General features: G+C 56.4%; 1 protein-coding gene across 2 annotated transcripts; it reads left to right on the top strand.

Annotated features, from left to right (window-relative positions):
* Nucleotides 1–518: 518 nt before the first annotated feature.
* Nucleotides 519–17,348, top strand: IL2RB (interleukin 2 receptor subunit beta). Of its 2 annotated transcripts, none has more exons than XM_047742903.1 (10): nt 519–705; nt 3,912–4,032; nt 4,236–4,353; nt 5,192–5,270; nt 7,411–7,516; nt 8,915–9,063; nt 9,559–9,724; nt 10,190–10,304; nt 11,687–11,771; nt 14,346–17,348. In XM_047742903.1, the coding sequence occupies exons 2-10, from the start codon at nt 3,945–3,947 to the stop codon at nt 15,096–15,098; spliced, it is 1,659 nt and encodes a 552-aa protein (XP_047598859.1). In that variant the 5' UTR covers nt 519–705; nt 3,912–3,944; the 3' UTR covers nt 15,099–17,348. The 2 variants fall into 2 exon arrangements, with proteins under 2 accessions (XP_047598859.1, XP_047598860.1); XM_047742904.1 differs by having other exon boundaries at nt 520–705; nt 4,239–4,353.
* The last annotated feature ends 1,251 nt before the right edge of the window (nt 17,349–18,599 follow it).

The raw sequence follows: 18,599 nt of genomic DNA, 5'->3' as shown, positions 1-18,599 counted from the left end.
ATGCTTAGTAAGACACCAGCAAAGTGTTTGCAAAGTCCTGGAACAGGGTCTTCTCTGAAAGCTGAATTAAGTAGCGGGGTCCCTGGAAGCCTGGGTGAAAAGGGAGGTCTCTGAGAGGTGGTGGTATAGGTGTGAGTAGCACTGGGGACACCTCAAAGGACTTGTTAGTGGCTGTGTGTGTGTGTGTGTGTGTGTGTGTGACTGGATGAAGGTGTCAGAGGCTTGAAGTGGCCCCCTATGAGATGGGCTGGGGTGGTGGAGGGGGAAAAAAGAAGGGGCTGTACCCCTCAGGCTCCTACGTGCCACAAGGCACCCATATGAGAGGGACCGGGCATGTATGTGTGTGCGTGTGTGAGCGCGCGCGAGAGCATATGTGAGTGTGTCGGCTGCCAAGACACCCACACAGTCCCACCTCCCCCCAGCGGGGGAGGGAGATCTTTATCGGGCCCCTAGGTGCTTCAGGAGTTTCAGAGTTTCTCACCAGCCTGATCTCTCCCGGTCCCCACCCCAGGCCTTGCCCCCTCCATCCTCTGCACAGGAAGTGGGCTGGCCCTGGGGTTTTAGTCTTTGCCGGCCTCCTCAGCCAGCTGCTACCTGGGCTGCCGGAGTTGGAGGGAGTCAGAGCCGGGCTCCGGGGGAGATGGCTGCGGACCCAGCAGCGGAGAGATCCCGAGAGAGCGCACTGCGGCTCCATGTCTCAGCCAGGTGACTCTGCCCTCACCCTGCCGCTGCCTGGTTCCCAGCGACCTGGGGTCTCCCTCCCGGCCCTGCCTGCAGCTTGGGGCTGGAAGCGAAGGTCATGGGACATCTTCCAGCTCTCATCTCCTAGATGCCCCAGGAGGTTCCACTGGAACTTCCATCTCCCAGCCCTCCTGGCCCCCAACCTTATCTCTAAATCCCTCCAGGATGAGGCAGGTCCTGATCAGGGTTTTGGCTTTGAAGAAAAAGCTGGTCCCTAGTTCCGGGCTACCCCTCCTTCCCAGCCCATCCCTGGGGAAGCTGGGGGCTGCTCTGGGATAAGGGGCGTCCTAACCCAGAAGGAGTGAAGAAAGAGGCAGGAGGACTGGGAGAGGGGAGGCCAGCTGAGCCCCAGATGGAGGACACTGGGATGTGGGGTAGGGAGACACGCGAGCTCCCTCCGGGCGGCTGTGGAATGGGACCCATGTTGGGGAGGCATCCCCGTGTAAAGTGCTCCTTAAGAGGCTCTGGGGTGGGAGGGGAGGGAGGGGGCCCCTCTGAGACCTGGCCACGAAGTGGGGTTGTCTCCTCTCTGGGGGCCCTGGGCGGCAGCGGGGGCGGGGGGCACAGACTGGCGGGTTTGAGTCCGGATTGTCCCTCCCTTGGCCGTGTGAGCAGACAGGTCTGTAGTGTCTCCAGGCACCACTAGAGTGGATAGGATTCCATCTCTGGGGCTGGCCTTTCTCCTGGGGGACAAGGCCTCCTGTCCTGGACTGTGTTTGGAGACCTCAGTGGGGGGTGGCTGGGGGGCAGAGCCATTTCTGAGGGTCCCCCCTCCTAGCCCTATAGCCTGGATTCCGAACCCAGCTGGGGAGATGCTTCTGGAGTTAAACAGCAAGAGGCCAGCTCCCCGCCCCTCCACCCACCACCTTGTGTGTTGGGGGGTGGTGGCCAGGAGGATGAGGCGAGATGGTGCCCATCACAGCTGGTGGTCTGGCTGTGGAGCTCCTGCCTCTGGTCCTCACCCCACCGCCCTCTGCCCTTCCCCCGCGCCTCCTGCCCCCAGCGCTCTATGGCCCACAGTTTCAGCCCCAGCAGTGGCGGGAAATCAGGCAGTACTGACCCAGTTCAACCCCCGGCTCGGCCCCACTCTGGCCTGGGCGAGAGGCTTACTGGCCTCAGCCTCCTCATCTGAGAAAAGGAGTCATAACGGTACCTACTCCCAGGGTTGCTGCAGGGACTAAGTGGGGTGATATCTGCTGAGTGCTAAGGACCTGGGCACAGAATGAGAGTCGAGTATTAGTCACCAGCTCTGTCACCATTCCCGTCCTCATCCCTGTCACCATCATCACCATTGTCATCATCATTGTCATCTTCTCACTTGAAATCAGATGACTGGCTTTGAGTCCAGCTGCCCGGGGCAGCGCTAAGTTCAGTCTTGGCATCTGTCGCAGGGGTGGTGGGGGTGACGACAGCCACCTTCCAGGGTTGCAGTGGGGACCTCATGAGTCAGTGAGTGTCGCTGTGCCCCCATGAAGGGCAGGGAGTGTGGGTGTGCGTGCGAACCCAGGGCTCATGGGGCTTAGGACTCAGAGGTCCTGCTTGCTCTCCCTGAGGCTGGGCCCGTGGCCTTGAGCAGATTCCTTAACCTCCCTGAACCTCAGTTCCCTGCCTGGCCGGAGGGTGCAGCCTTGGCGCCGTCCTGGAGCCCTCCCTGCCCCGACCCGCTCAGGAACAGCCCACACTCCCCTCTCTGTGCCCTTTGCAATCGTGATGTACATCGCTGCGCCCTTTCTGCTATGAGTGGTGGGGAACTCGTTGTAGATGGTGTTTCTGCTCTGCTGGCTCGCCGCGGCTGGGGCTGTGGTTTGGCCTTGACCTTCCTGTGATCTTGTATGCCTTTGCCCCGACTCTCCTCCTGTCATCCTGAAGCTCTATACCAGGTCCTGCCTTGGGCATGGGCTTGCCTTGCCGGCTGGTGCTGGCCAGGGGCGGCACCCTCCAGGGGGCAGATAGTACCCATGCTCCCAGGCCGTGACTGAGTGAGTAGGGGGGCACAGGGGGGCTTACTGGACCCCTTGAGGGTCTCAACGCTGTGCCCTGTGCTGTGGGGGTGTTCCCAAGGAAAAAGGCAACCAGCCCCCATCCCCTATCCCCACTGGGGAACTCCCCATCCCGTGGGGATGCTGGACCGGGGTCTCCTTTTCAAACTCAAGCCAGACACCTGACAGTTGGCCTGTGCCCTTGCTGGGCCCTGACTCCTCGACTCCAGGGGTGGAGGGCTGGTGACCTTACCTCTGGGACCAGTGCCTGGGACAGGGTCTGGGCAGGGCCAAAGGATGTGAGGGAACAGGTCCTGTGGTCGAGCGAGCGGGGGATGAGATTCCAGCTCTGCCTCTTCTGCACATGTGACCTTGGCGGGTGAAGGACTCGGAGCCTTAGTTTCTTCATCTGTGTAAGGGGATAATACAAGCACCCAGCCCCAAGCCTCCGGGGAGAGAAGATGATCTAGTGTACGTTAATTGCTGGGCACAGTGGGAGTGCTCAGTACACCCCCGAGTACTTCTGTGACATAGTCCGTGAGTATCGAGTGTGTCGCCCGTCTCAGTGGTGGGGGGAGACAGAGTCAGAGAAGCTATAGGCGCCCCTTTCTGGGCTCTGGGTCTGCCCTGACTTGGATTCCACACCTGCCTCTGATCAGCTCTGTGATCTTGGGCAGTTTATTTTACGTCCTTTTGCCTCAGTTTCCCCATCTGAAAATGCAGATAATGAGAGGATCTCCAGTAGAGTTTTTGCTGCTTCATTTAAAGAGCGGAACACAGCCTGGCTTCTAGGAGCCTCCTGATGATGGTTTTAGGTGTGACTAAGGGGGCAGCAGGGAAGGGAAGAGGTGAGCTGTAATCCCAGCTCTGTGCTGGTCTCCCTGTGCGGACCCGAGCGAATCTTTCCTTTTTCTGGGCCTCAGTTTCCCCAGCTTTTGAACAAGGGTGTGGGCTCTCTCAGAGAGCCCTCTGAGCCCTGACAATGTATGGCTCCCCGAATCCCCAAAGGAAGGGAGCATGTGTGGGGCTGAGGGACCAGCAGGTGCAAAGGCCCTGAGACTGGATGGTATTGGCTTGGTAGAGAGTGGAATGGGCCACCCTGAGATGGGCAGGGCTCGGCCTGCCTCTCACAGCGACCAGGGACCTGGAGCAGGTGTTCACTTGTGCTTTCTCCCCCTTTCTTTCCCCCAGGGCTCTCTTCCCCAGCTCCCACCCGTGGATGTGATGGCAGCGCCGGCTCTGTCCTGCTATCTGTCCCTCCTTGTCTTCCTCCTGGCCCTGGCCATCCCTCAGGGATTCACAGCGGCAGATGGTGAGGATCCTGGCATCTGGATAGCTGTTCTTTCTCTTGGGAAGGCGGCCAACTCTTGTAGAACCCCTTTCAGGACCCCTGCTTCTGGGAAGAGGCCCTTCAGCAGGGGCAGGAGGGAGGCAAGGGCAACGGGACCAGAGATCAGGTGTCCACCTTCTCCCTTGGCCCTTCTGCGGCCAGCCACTCATGCCTCATCTTGTTAGCAGACACCCCCAAGCTCACATGTTTCTACAACTCAAAAGCCAACATCTCCTGTGCCTGGAGCTGGGATGGGGACCCACAGGCCTCGTCCTGCAAGATCCATGCTTGGCCAGATAGACGGTGAGTGTGGGGTTGACCAGCAAGAAGACAGCATCTCGGGATTGGTGTGCGGGGTGGGGGTGGGGGTTTCCTATAATCTTAGAATCTTGGGACTCCTTCCTGGCAGACTCCAAGATGTTGCACTTTGAGAATCTGGATTGATAGGACCCACAGACTCTTGGTGTCCCTGAAGTCTGGAAAACAAAGGGGCTGGATATTTAGACTCCTGGAACCAGGGCAGGAGTGAGGAGTGGGGGTCCAGGCTGCAGGGGAGGGGCCGGAGATGAGCTAGACAGGGTAGTTTGGGGACACTGGGCTGTGAGACTGATGGGTCAAGACTAAAGTTGACTTCAGAAGCAAGGGGCGGGGGAAGAAAGGGGGCTCCCTAAGCTTTCTGAGAGACATCTAGGGCAGCTATGAAAACAGGGGCCTGGGCATGGTTGGGATTCTGGGGGCTGGGAGGGAGTCAGGGAAGGGGCTGCTGTGATCTGTGATCCATGCATCTTGATGACAACAGCAAAGGTGGCTTTGGGTTTGGCCGTGGTCTTGGGTGGGTGGCGATTCCACAGGGTTGCAAGTCCAGCCCTGAGGGAAGACTCTGGAGGGCTTTAGGTGGGGAGGCAGACGTGTCCTGCACTGTTTGCTTCTAGAAGATCACTGTGGCTACTGTGAGGCCAGGCTGGGGAGGACAGGAAGAGGTGCTCGTGATGGGAAGGGGAGCAGGTGGGGGGATGGGGGTCTCTGCTGAGGTTGGCATAGAGCCTGCACAGACTGGCCTTGCTGCAAGGGCGGGGCCATCCCGAGGGCCGGCTCTGGGGGTCCCTCCTTTTGTCCTAAGGAGGTTCTTTTGCCTTGAAAGGCCTTGGAACAGATCCTGCGAGCTGCTCCCACTGAGCCCGGCGTTCTGGGTCTGTCACCTGATTCTTGGATCCCCAGATGTGAGTACTGAGAGCCGAGAAGAGAGCCCAGGGGAGGGCAGGTGCGGGGCAGGGAGCTTCCAGGGGCAGAGCAGGGCTCAGAGAGCCCAGTGACTTTGGCTACAGCCGGCTGCCCCGGGGCAAGAGAGGCAGAAGGAAGCAGGGCAGCATCCAAAGGCCAGAACTCAGGGCTGACTGAGGCTTGAGAGATCTGTGGTCCGAGGGGCTCGGTCATTCTGCCTCTGCTCCACTCTTCTCCTCATGCTTTGTGGGTCCCGCGACACTTCTGTACTCTTTATCAGGTGGGGCTAGGGGTGCCCACCCGTAACAACACCCCCTCTGAGTCTTCCAAGGTCTTTGCAAGTGCAAGGCAGCATGGGCTTAAGAGTGTGGATCCTGGAGCTGAAGGTTTGGGCACCTGGTCCCGGCTCCACTGTAACACCCACTGGGTGACATCAGGCAACTGCTGCGTCCTAGGCTTCCCTTCGTGAAGTGGCAAGAATGATGGCACCTGCCTCGGAGAGCTGTTCTGGGGGTTAAAGCACTAAACACTGTGCCCAGAGCAGAGCATGCCCTTGACTTTGCAGTCCGTGGATCCTGGGGACTTTGTGGGTGGGCTCCAGCACTGCCCCTTTCTTACCAGAGAGGAAACTAAGGCGCAGAGAGGCCCTGCCAGTGAGGGGCAGAGCTGGGACTGAACCTTCTAGATGGGCATGTGGCCACGTCCATGCATGGGCATCAAATTACTGTTGGTCACGCCGTCCTTGACAGCAGCGGGCACTAGGGTTGCCCAGACCACCTCTTCCAGCCGTCATTGGGTCATACCCATTCTTAAGGGGCAGGAGAATGTGGAGATAGGCTCACACTTCTAGAGTCAGATGGCCGTGCCTGTCCCCGTGAGCTCTGCAGAGGGTCTGCCTTCGGATCCTGGCCCCACCTTTTCCTCGCTGTGTGACCTCAGGCGAGGCCCTAGCCTCTTTGAGCTTCAGCCTTCTTGGCTGCAGGACGAGAGGAGACATAGGGCTTGTCTCACAGGGTGTTGAGTTAAATGAGAGAATGTGTGTCCAGCATGCAGAAGAGTGCGTGGACAGAGGATGAACCCAACACAATATATTCCTGGCATCTTTGTAAGGACTATGATCATAGTAATAATGACGATACTACTATCATTATCTGGAAACATCAGGCCCCTACAACAGCCAGACACAGCAAGGGGCAGCGTCCTTGGGTTGGAGAGGGAGGAATTGTTCCCAGCTCTGGGGACTCATACGATCAGGTTCAAGTTTCGCTCATGGTGGGCCCTGTGGCAGGTAGGTCAGAGGGACTGTGTCCTGGGTCCTGGACCTGAAAACACCACCTCAGAACCCAGAGCACAGATCTGGAGGGGACATGCATCAGACTTTCCTCCCACAAGGTGCTCTTCTGCACAGGGAGGAGGCTGCCGTAAGCCACTCATTCCACAGCCCTCGGTCAGGTGTCACAGCCTAGGGCTGCGTCTCTGTGGGGACAGTGGTTACAGAGGCCTGGTTTTGAATCCAGAGTTCCCTGCTGACCAATGCATGACTTTGGGCCACTCACCTGCATTATGAGGATGGTTTGCTCTGACAATCAGTCAGAGAAATGCCTAAGGCGCCCGAATAGTGCTTGCCCATGGGAGAGGCTTGCCGCGTGCCCATTTCCTTCCCCAAAAGCCAGGGTGTGGGAGTGGGGAGAGGTAGGCTTTCACACTCCGAACTGTTACACAGGTACAGTTCCAGACCTGCCTTCTCTTGGGGGCTCATCCTGTTTGCATGCCTCTTGGGATGGGGAACTCCCTCCCTTTCAAGGCAGCTCACTTCACTTTAGATCACGGATCAAACTCTGCTTGCTGCCTGTTTTTGTAAATAAAGTTTTATTGGCACACGGCCATGCCATTCTCCTATGGTGTCTCTGGTTGGTTTTCACAGGCCAGCAACAGAATTGAGTAGTTGCGACTGAGACCGTTTGATCTGCAAAGCTAGAAATATTTACTTTCTGCACCCTCACGGAAAAAGCCTGCCGACCCCAGCCTTAGCCGGAGGGGCTCATGGAGGGGCCCCACTTTTGTTGTGGTCTTGGTCTTCCCTCTCTCCTATCGTCCCCACCACTTGTGCCCCATCCCTACCATGTCCTTCTCTTGCAGGCTCAGAGTCTGACTGCGGCTGACATTGTCAAAATGAGCGTGATATGCCACGAAGGGGGGAAGTGGAGGACACTGATGACCCAGGACTTCAAGCCCTTTGAGAACCGTGAGTGAGGAATTGGGAAGGGTAGGGGGACTGGGACGGGCTGGGAACCCCCGTCCTGTTTTTCCCTCTGGGACCCTCCCTGATCCAGTCTCTTTCCATACCCACGTGTGACCTCTCACTGCGCACTGCCCTCAGGCTGTAGTTCTGGCTCCTTCCCCCGATACTCAGCATCTGGCCCGGGCTTCCCAATCGAGCACTGCTCCTCTCCTGGCCTGTATTCCTGTCACAACCAAAGGCCAGCTCTCTGAATTCAACTTGCCCATTCATGCCTCTGAGCCCTTGCATTTGTGGGTGCCACAGCCCAGAAAGCTCTTCCCATCAGAAAAGTTCCCCCTCACCATTCAAGGCTCAGTGAAGAGTCACCTCCACCAGGAAGCCTTCCCAGACTCTCCCAGCCCTTCGTACTTCCTCTTTCAGGGTGTTTATGTTTTTTCAGGGTCCTTAATGCCTGATTTGGGGACTGTCTCCCTCACTGGGCTGTGAGCTCCCTGAGGGCAGAACATCTATCCTCCCTAAGTCTCTACTCCAAGTACCCAGCACCAAGCCTTATCTGGGCAGTGCTCTGGGAAGGTTTTTGAATGATAGCATGCCCAGTCCCATCCCCAGACCATATAAGGGAGAAAGGGCAAGATCTAGACAGGGTGCTCAATGCAGCCTTGCCTTAACAGAATGAGGTCTGCCCAGAATATCATTTCACACGTCTGAGCCTCAGTTTGCCCGTCAAGAATGGGGAGAATCCGTTATCGGCTGGACCCTGGGTTGCCATAAGGAGTCTGTGACCCCGGGTTGCTATAAGGAGTCTGTGAGTCTGTGACTGCTTAACACATGCTCAACAGACATTCACTTAGTGTTATTCGTGTAGTTCAAGAGTCCCAGGCTTAGAAAAACTTAGGTCAGTTTAATTTCAGAATTATTAAATCTTATAATCCTATAAGGTTCCTGAGATTCAATTAAATGACATGAAACGATTCCTGTAAAGCTCTCAGATCCATTCTGGAGGCAGAGAACAGAGGCCTTCATTTGTTTTCATACAGCAGATTATCAGGTGTCTTAATCAGGTAATGCTCCAGGCACCAAGAATACGTCGGAGAACACATTCCCTGCCCTCAGTGAGCACACGGTCTGCTGGGGGAGATGGAAAATGAACAAAGAACCCCAAATAAATACTTGATGTATCAGGTGGGGTTAAGTGCTAGGCAGGAATAAAACAGGTTAGGGGGTAGAAGAAGTCTTCTCCAAGGAGGTGAGGATCTCTGGGGGGTGAGGAGGGTGCCCAGGAGGGAGAAGGAGCAGGTGCAAAGGTAGAGATGGGGGCATGTCTGAACTTTATCCTCTTGGCATGTCATGGTGACCCAGCATCCCCCGAGGTCACTGTCTCTTCCTCTCTCTCACCTCCAGTTCGCCTGATGGCCCCCGACTTGCTCCAAATCACCCATGTCGGGACCCACAAATGCAACATAACCTGGAAAGTCCCGCAGTCCTCCCATTACATTGAAAGTTACCTGGAGTTTGAGGCCCGGACAAGGTCCCCAGGCCACAGCTGGGAGGTGAGTGCATGGCCTGGTCCCCACCTGCCCCGACTCCTCCCTCCAGTCCTGGTCACCCTGTCCAGGCTTCATGTCAGCAAAGCCACGGTAGTCCCCAGGAGGCCCCTGCTGCTCCCCTGTCCTGCCTGCTCTGGCCTCCCCGCCCCCTATGTGCCCCCCGACAGCCCAGGGCTTCCAGCTGGTGGCAGATGTCAGGGCTAGAGTTTACATGGCCAAGAGGCAGGTGACTATCCTCTGAGATTTCAGAGGCCCTGGGAAGCCACCTGTCCGTGCAGCTCTGTGCATGGATGGTGAGTGAGAGGGAGGGGTTCAGGATGCCCTTGGGGTTTGGGGCTGAGTAGTCAGGGATGCGGGGGGAGAGTGGCAGGGGAGGAGCTGGCAGGGAGGAATGCAGGTGTCGCCCACTCAGCCTCCCAGCCAGCCCCTGCCATGGGAGGTGAGGTGGGCTGTGGGGCCCCCTCCATTCTGACAGCCCCCCGCCTCTCTCTGCCCCAGGAGGCCTCCGTGCTGATCCTCAGGCAAAACCAGCAATGGATTTGCCTTGAGACACTTACTCCGGGCACCTTGTATGAATTTCAAGTGCGGGTCAGGGCCCACCTAGGCAGTCACAAGGCTTGGAGTCCCTGGAGTCAGCCCTTGGCCTTCAGGACGAGGCCTGCAGGTACCAGGGGACAGAAGGGGTGGGACGGAGCTCAGACGGGAGGGGATGGCTGGTGTGTGGCCTGGAGGGCAGCTGGTGGGGGAGGCCTGGGACTGGGGTACAGGGCTCAGCCTGAGTCGGGCTCACCTGCTATGGTTAGCCCACTCATTGTGACCCTGCAGGGTGAGCAGTGTGGTCGGGGGGGGCTGCTCGCATCTGGAAGCCTCAGTTTCTGCATCTATAAAGTGGGCACTGTGCTACCCGGCAGACCTGCTGTGATGAGGCACGCGATGCCCCTTGTCAGCTGGGCCCACGGCAGGTCTCCTGGGCCAGCCGGGACCTGCCAAAGCCTTGGGTCAGAGGCCAGCCTGTCCCTAGGCACCAGGGTGGCTGCAGGGGGTGGGGGATGCTAGAGGGATCTGGGCGAGCGGGGGCGCTTCTCTAACCTCTCTCCCCGCTTCTCCTCCCACCCCTGGGTGGCCTCAGGGAAGCAGACTCTGTCCTTTCCTTGGTTTGGCCATGTCATCGTGGGCTTTAGCAGTGCCTTCGGCTTTCTCATCTTGGTCTACTTGTTGGCCAACTGTCAGTACATCCGATCGTGGTAAGAGCCCTCCTTTCCCGCTCCTTCGTGCTCTCATCTGACACACACCCCCTGACTGCTCAGGCTCTCAGCTCAGACTCCTGCTCAGACACACCTGTGCTCCCTCTGCCCTCCCCACAGTCCTCCCTGCCTGATACCTAGCTTTTCCCTGGCACCAACCCCCAAAGACGGAACCCCAGGGAACCAGCCTGAGGGGAGCCGGGGAGGGAGAGCCCCACGGAGACCCCGCCCAGAGCATGACTCTGAGTATGTGTGTGCACATGTGTGTGTATGCGTGTGTGCAAATGCCTGCTGTCTCTATGTGTATGTGTCCTCAGGGATCTCTCTAGATCCCTTTGTCGAGCCCCAGCTCAGTGCCAGGACTGGTACTGAGTGCTGGGAATATAAGGGCAGGCTACATACTTGTGGTCCCGGCTTCATTGAGCTCATGGTCGCATGGAAGAAGGCAGATGTTTATAAATCATACGCAAGTACAATGACACACCACGATAAAAGGGTAAAGGAAGGTACTCGATGGGTTGGAAGCAGGCCACAGGGAGAGGAAACTTGGCTGGGGGATGGCCAGCAGAAACATGCCTAAGGAAGTGATGATTCCCTTGAAATCTGAAGGAGGAGCTAACCAGGCATGGGGAGGGGATGGGGAGTGCATAGGCAAACAGAGGAAACAGGGTGTGCAAAGGCCCTACATGTGTAATGCAAAGCAGCATTACAGCAACTGAGAGTTCAGGGAGGCAAGTGTGGCTGGAGACCAGAAGGGGTGGAAGAGAGGGCTGACCTGAGCCTGAACATCTAACCAGCATCTAAAGCAGCCAGGCTTTCTGGGTCCTTGAGGCTATGACCACATTTTTGAGGCTGATGCATACAGATACTAGGGCACTCAATGTGGCAAGCAGAGCATGGGCTGGAATTCAGCACCCACTCACTACCCCCCTAAAACCGGGAGCCCTTGGGCAGTGCACAACCTGAACGACCATCCATGACAGTCTGGACATGGAGACACACAATCTGGTCTCTTTCCTACCTCCTGCCTCCTTGTTCTCTCTACTCCAAACATTTGGCTCTGTGCAGTCCCTGACCACTTGGGCTCCTGTGGTCCCCCACCCCCACATCCTTCTTTTGCACAGACCTCTGCTTTGTGTCATGTTGCACACTTGGTTCGTGTCTGTCTCCCCATCAGAATGTCAGAAAGAGACCTTCTCTGTCTGCCATTCTTGTGTCCCTAGGCCCCCACCCTCCCTTACTGGACATTCACTTTGTACTGATCCAACAGATGAATGCGGAATGGCTCTGTACCCTCCCTTCAGGGCAGTGGGGTGCCAGCGGGACACCATGGCCCCTTTCCCTTCTCATCCTCATTCCCTCCCTCCTCTTTCCCTGTTCAGGCTGAAGAAGGTTCTGAAGTGCCACATCCCAGACCCATCAGAGTTCTTTTCCCAGCTGAAGTCAGAGCATGGAGGAGATTTCCAGGTAGGAGTCTGGAGCTGGCGGAGAGAAGCAGGCATCTGGCTCAGGCTGGCAGCGGGGGCGGCCAGAGGTGTGAGTGGGTGGAGGTGGTGGGTTTGCACTTTGCGAAAGGAGACAAATACTGAAGCGAGCAGCCTCTAGGCTGGGTGTGGGTCCCTTTCCCGAGCTCGGGCACCAGCATTCTCAGGCTGAATGGCACCTCCTGTCTGAGCCAGACAGTCTGGTTCTAATCCCGGCTCCAGCCCTTCCTGGCTGTGTGACCTCGGGCGCGTTACGGAATGTCTCTTGTGCTCAGCTTTCCCACTTGTACAACAGGGAGGGAAACTTACGTAAGTGTTACTTACGTGGATGGGCCCAAGATCACTGGCTGGCATGTAGTAAGTGCTCAAGGGGCCCTAGCTAGAATTTCGGTCACCGGTCTGCTGACTGAGCGGGACCTGCCCCTTCTCCGCTCCGCACCCCCCAACTTGTGCCGACTCTCTTAATGGGCAGCGGTTCCTCACCCTCTGCAGGAAGCGCTGGGCAGGCTCCAACACCTTATCCCTCATGGTAACAATTCTTTGAGCTGCTTCTCATCAATCGAAGCAGAGTCACTGGGAAGGTGCTGGCCCAGATAGTTGTAACGCTGAACCCCATTTAAACCTCAGTCGTCTCCCCTCCCGGAGCCCACGCTTGCTTCAGGAAGGAAGTGTTGTGGCAGAAAGGGGCTGTGGTGGGCTGCTTCTCTCACTCTAGATTTGACGGAGGATGAGGTCGGGGTGGAGGGAGATCAGCAGGAGTGCGGAAGGGCTGGAAAGCCATACTGGGCCAGAGATGTCAAGAGTTGGCTTTGAAATTCCCTATTACGGCTGATCAGGGCCCATTCTGGAATTCTTTGGAAAACTCCCAAGATTTGGGGATAGCTTGCCTACGGTTCTCTCGATGTGGGGGAATGGACCTCCTTAAAATTCTTCCTAAAGCCCTAAAGATAGTGAGCTCCCTGTCAACAGAGGCATTCTAGCAAGTCTTGGCTGACTGTATGTCAGAAATATAGCAGAAGGGACTCCTGGATGGAGGCTGGACTGGATGCATCCTTAGTCCTCTTCCCGGGTGAAATCTTTCTGATTCTATGGGACTAGGACCTTTTGAGCTGGGAGTGGGCTCCATCCTAGAGAGGTACCAACCACTCTGTCTTCCCATGTGGTCATCCCCAGGTCTAGATGCTTGCTCCAGACCTGGGGTGTGGAAGGTAGATCCCAAGGAAGCTGTGGGATGCACAATGTGGTGAGGTTTGGGGCGGGTCAAGGGGACCCTACCCTCTCCTCTGCATCTGGGTGGGAGGTCTGCTCCTCTCTCCCTACCCCAGGACCTCTAGCTACCAGGCCACAAGGCCCACTGCTCTGTCCAGGGGACCCGGGGATATGCGTGCCAGTGTGTGAATGTGTGTGTGTGAAGGGGGATGTGTTCCTCCTTGCACCTGCCTCCCTGCCCCGTCCCCCCAACTTCAGGGCACTGAGGACGGAAGCCCAGGCCCAGGAAGTAGCTGACCCTCTGAGAGGGGCCGGCACACCAGGCAGGGCTGGTCACAGCCCCGGCCTCTCCTTCTGGTTGCACAGCCCTTCCCATCCTCCCTTGCCTCCTCCAGGGCTGGACCCCCCTCCCCACTCCACTCCCCGGAACCTGCTCTCTCCCTCTCTTCCCAGCCTACTGGGCGCAGAAGTGTAGGAGGAGCCCAATGGGCCTGGTCCGTGTGCTCAGGGGACACCAGTCCAGCTGCTGAGGGCTTCCAGGACAGAGGGCTGTTGGGTCCCCATCACACCCCCTGAGGGCCTACTGTCCCTTTCGCTTCTGTGGGTGGTCTGCCTTTTACCCTGGGCCAGGGAGTTCCGCCTTCAGTTTCTTATTTTGACATTCTCCTGCTCACAATAAGGAAGTTAGGAAAGAGGGGGCTAAGTGTTGTGGGATTGAGGCTCAGAGAGGGGCAGTAACCTGCCCAGAGTCACACGGTCAGTGAGGACCAGGGCTCTCCGGACTCTGGAGCTACTGGGAAGGGCTCTGGCGGGTACTTTCTTCTCTCTGTGGAGGGACAGTGTGGCAGGAGGGGGCTGCATATCACTGGGGGGTGGACAGAGAACGTCAGGACCATCCGCGCCCACCAGAGATTTTGTCAGAGAGCCGGCTGTGTGTTCAGGGCTAGGGGATGGCCCCTCTCTGGGCATCTGTAAGGTGGACAAGATGGGCTCCATTCGGGGCCCTTTCAGCTTTGACCCTGGTTTATGGGCTCACACACTTGGCTAGCCCCTACCTGAGGCACTGAGGCTTTTCCCCTTTGCCTGGTGCCTCGTGTGGTGCCAGGCTCACAGCACCATAAACAGTCCCTCATCGAAACAACACATCCCCTGGGCACCTAGAGGGATCACCCTCCCCAGGCTGACCCAGAGCATCTGCAAATCGGTGTGTGTGTGTTGTGGGGGGTGTGTAGTCAGGGAGGCCTTCCTGGAGGTGGAAGCCCTGAGTAGACCGTAATGAGGAGTTGTTGCTGAGATTCTGGAGGAGGAGGCATCCTACTCACCTTCCATCTGTTCTCTCTCCTGGCAGAAGTGGCTCTCCTCGCCCTTCCCCTCGTCATCCTTCAGTCCCAATACCCAGGCACCTGAGATCTCCCCGCTGGAGGTGCTGGACTGGGACACCGAGGCCACACAGCTGCTCCTGCTGCAGCAGAAGGGGCCCTCACCCTCGGCCGAGACCAGCGGCCACTCGCTGACCAGCTGCTTTACCAACCAAGGTTACTTCTTCTTCCACCTCCCTGACGCTCTGGAGATCGAGGCCTGCCAGGTGTACTTCAGCTATGACCCCTGCACAGAAGAGTCCGAGGAGGGCGGGGCTGGGGCACCTGAGGGGTCTCTCCTCCCACCCCTGCCGCCCCTGCCAGCAGAAGACGATGCCTACTGCACCTTCCCCCCTGGGGATGACCTGCTTCTCTTCTCTCCCGGGCTCCTGGGTGGCCCCGCCCCCCCCAACACCATGGCGGGGGGCACTGGAGCCTGTGAAGAGAAGCTGCCCCCCCCTCTGCGGGAGGGAGCTCCCCGAGACTGGGCCCCCCAGGCCCTGGTGTCTCCCAACCCAGGAGTGTCTGACCCGGAGGATAGCCAGCCACCGCTGGAGCGTGCCCTGGGAGAAGCAAGAGAGGAGGTCCCGGCCCCTGGCCCCAGGGAGGGGATCGGCTTCCCCTGGGCTAGACCCCCCGGGTGTGGCCAGGTCGGAACCCCTGCCTCCTGCCTGACCCTGAACACCGATGCCTATGTGTCTCTCCAAGAGCTGCAGGAGCAGGACCCGGCTCACTTGGTGTAGACAGACAAGGCAGGCTGCTGCCCTCTGTTGTGCCAGGCCCAGGTGAGGACTCTGTCCTCAAGGCTTGTCCGCTGCTGAGTCACCCAGTGCCTAGCTGCCCCCTGGACATCCCTGCCCCGAGGGCTCCCACCCAGCCTTGCCCCCTCGGGCATTCATTTCCAAATGGCAACTGCTGCTCCCTGGTCCTGTGGCCCAAGCCAGGAATTGCAGTGGGTGGGGACACTGTGACTCCCCTCAGCTGTCACGGAGTCCCATGGCTTTTGCCTTTAAAGCATCCCTCCTCTGGAGCCCTGCAAGGACTCTTCAGGGAGAGTTCTCAGGGTTCTCCAGGGATCTTCACCGTGTCCCCCTCACTGGGCTTCCTGCCCCAGTCCCACCCCCTCCTGCCCATCCTCCACAGGGCAGCCAGAGCGCTCTCTCCGAACCACAAACCATATGGCTCTGCTGCCCTTGCTTAAAGCCCACCATGGCTCCCCGCTGCCCTCCGCACCACTTCTTGGCCTGGCTGTCATGTTGGGACATTACCTCCTAGAACCCTCCCAGTGGTCCTACTGAGCCACCAGCAGCTCCCTCACACCCCACACATTTGCACATGCTATTCCCTGTACCTGCGGTGCTCTCTCCTCCCTCATCCAGGTGACCAATCCCCTTATCCCTCAAGGGTCCTTTCTGCTTCCTTTGGAGAGAAACTCTGCATCCATTAATGCTCCCGGACTTCAAGCTTCCGTGTCATGGGATGGCTAGACAAAGTGGCCCAGTCACTTTGCCCTTGGGATCTCTTGTGACCTCAGAATGCTTAGCTACTGTGTCCTTGCCACTGTGGCCCAATTTGTGACGCGAATCCCCCGGGAAAGCAGACACTGGCTGGATCTTTCCATCGTGGTTTCATGGATTCGTAAATCATGCTGCTGGGAAGTAAACCTCTCCTAGTGGCTGGTTCTGAGGCTGTCACAGGGAGTCTTGACCTCTCTTGGAGAGATCTCTTCCACAACTCAGGGGGCTGGCACGCTGCGTCCAGACGGGCAACTTGCTTGGCACCCCTATCCTATTCCCTGTAGTGAACTATCTGGGACCACCTTGCTTGGACTCCCTGTGCCCGGCTGCCTTCGCAGAGGGGCCATCATCCTCTTCTGAGGTCAAGACTCAGAGAGGCGAAGCCCCAGGCTCACTAGGCTCCAGCATGCCCATTCCAGCAAGAGCCTCGTCCCCTTTCACCGCAGTCCTCCCCGCAGCACAAACACAGACTCACACCCCACAGCACAAACACAGACTCACACAGCTGACCCCTTCCTCCTCGGTTCTCCCCATCACCTCTCCACTTCTCTTCCTTCTGTCCCTGGCACAGATCACACCTGTGATGCCTGCCCAACCTTCCTCTCACAGTAGCAACCCCAAGGAGCAAAGGACTCCTTCCCAGGTCCCTGATAGGTGAGCGCACTGAGCCAAGCACTTATAGGGCCTGCTCCTAGCTGATTGGGTGCCTGACACAAGCCCACCCATAGGCCGACAAGCTTGCTGCCTATGAGCTGGCTTAGAACAGAAGCTCCGCCCAGTCAGGGAGGTCCGGCCTGAACTGGCCAATCAGATTTCTCTTAGTCTTGAGCATTTCAACTCAGGGTCTTAAGAAGGTAGGTCCCTGGGAGCAGGTGCCTGTGCAGAAGGCTCTTGGAGAAGCCTGGGGAGGAGGAGTTCAGCCCGGTTAGCAGAGGGCACTGGGTTCTGCTACAGAGACTCCCACTGACAGAGTGCTACCGACGGTTCGCTCAAGAGTCTCATTTTCCTTAAGTCCGAAATAAACTCCCTTTTCCTGAGGTTGTCTGAGTCTTGGATCCTTACCACGGAAGAGCTTGAGCACTTGGTCACTCCTGACATACGATGCCACGTGTTCTGGGCCACGAGGCTCCTCAGTCCTGGCCTGAGCATCAAACCCAAGCTCCGTGACCAGACCCTTGCTCTGTGTCCCCGCGCAAACCATGAAACCCCTCTGTGAGTCAGTTTCCACTTGGAAGAGTTCTTGGGACAGTTCTGGTTCTTAAGTCTTGGGCATTTGTGCCATACAGATGTTCAATGACCTGTGTGTGCCATCTCTGTTATTGTTTACCTCATTATTTTTCTTCAAATCCTTCACTTTTTTGTTCACTTTTATTTAAAAAGAAAAATCTTTGTATTGCTTCTGTAAACGGAAAAGCTGATATTCACTATTAATAAAGGTGACTGTAAAAAGTAAATACAATAAAATAAAATGCCTCAATTCTTTGCCTGCTGTAAGTCTGCTCTCTTAGGTTAAAGGGGAGGTTAACAAGTGTTGGGACACTGTTGAAGACATGCCAGCCAGCCACAAATGGTGAGAAAGCAAAAAGATTGTAAAAGGGATATCTTTTTCACTAATAGGAGTCAGGTTTATCTTATTCTGTGTCTGGGCACCATCTGATATGGTCTCATGGGAAAATACAAGTAAAATATCATAAAAATATAATTGACATATATATTTAATAGAATATAAGTCAACATACTATAAACAGAATACACAATAAATATAAACCAAATAGAATATATAGAATTTTTACTATATGTAAATAGAATATAAATATATGTTATACAAATTATATGTGTGCATATAAATATATTTACATGCATATAAATATGTATAAATACATATAAATGTATATGTATATAATATGTATATGTATAAATACATATTTATATGCATATAAATATGTGTGTGTGTATATATATACAAATAAATATATATATATAAATAAATATATATATATATATATATATATATAATTTTTTTCTTCTTTGCCTTTGACTCTGAATAGTTGGACCAGATTATGGATGGCAATATTGGGCATTCATAAAGCCGCACCGTAGCAGACATCACTAATCAATTTCACCCACTCATGGCAGACATTGCTAATTAATCACGGCTGTCCTTCCTGCAAAGTTTGAGGACAGCTTGAGATTCTGCAGGCAGGTCCCAATTGATCCTAGCTGGCACCTGGTGACCTATCTGGACCAGATCATCCCTCTGGTTCCTTCCACAACGGAAGGTCTTATCTTCCCAGACTGATTTTCCAGGCAGGGAAAACTGAAGCTGAGGTGTTAAGAGGCTGGAAAGCTGAGAGGGGTCCTATGAGCCGCTGCGCCCAGGAAACCCAGCTGTCCCCACCAGGTGTGACGAGAGACTCGAGCTGGTGGTGAGCAGAATGAGGGGCCACCTTACACCAGGCGGACTGATGGGCCGGAAGCTACAGTGTGACATGTCCAGGGTGGGATGGAGTTTGTGCCTTGGGAGATGGGGCAAAGAGGGAGCAGCAGGGAGGGGCAGAAAGGGTGAAGCGGAGACAGTCCTGCCTGGGTCAGATTGCAGGGAGGGGAGAGCACCAGCTGGGGACCAGGCAGCCGAGGGGCAGGGAAGATCTGTCAGATGCAGAGTGGGAAGCAGGAGGCAGCTGGGGCAGACTTAGGAGAGATAAGAGAAAAGGAGGGAGAGGTGGC

The sequence above is a fragment of the Lutra lutra genome, chromosome 8, assembly GCF_902655055.1.
Source record: "Lutra lutra chromosome 8, mLutLut1.2, whole genome shotgun sequence".
Taxonomy (NCBI): Eukaryota; Metazoa; Chordata; class Mammalia; order Carnivora; family Mustelidae; genus Lutra; species Lutra lutra.
Note: the sequence above shows the minus strand (reverse complement) of the source record. Positions and strands in the feature narration are given on the sequence as shown.

What these genes read in the sequence shown, in the direction of transcription:
- IL2RB (XM_047742903.1), top strand. Translation starts at nt 3,945, where the DNA reads ATGGCAGCGCCGGCTCTGTCCTGCTATCTGTCCCTCCTTGTCTTCCTC. An exon ending in CATGCTTGGCCAGATAGACG is followed by an intron (nt 4,354 to 5,191) that starts GTGAGTGTGGGG and finishes TTGCCTTGAAAG; the next exon opens with GCCTTGGAACAGATCCTGCG. An exon ending in CTTCAAGCCCTTTGAGAACC is followed by an intron (nt 7,517 to 8,914) that starts GTGAGTGAGGAA and finishes TCTCACCTCCAG; the next exon opens with TTCGCCTGATGGCCCCCGAC.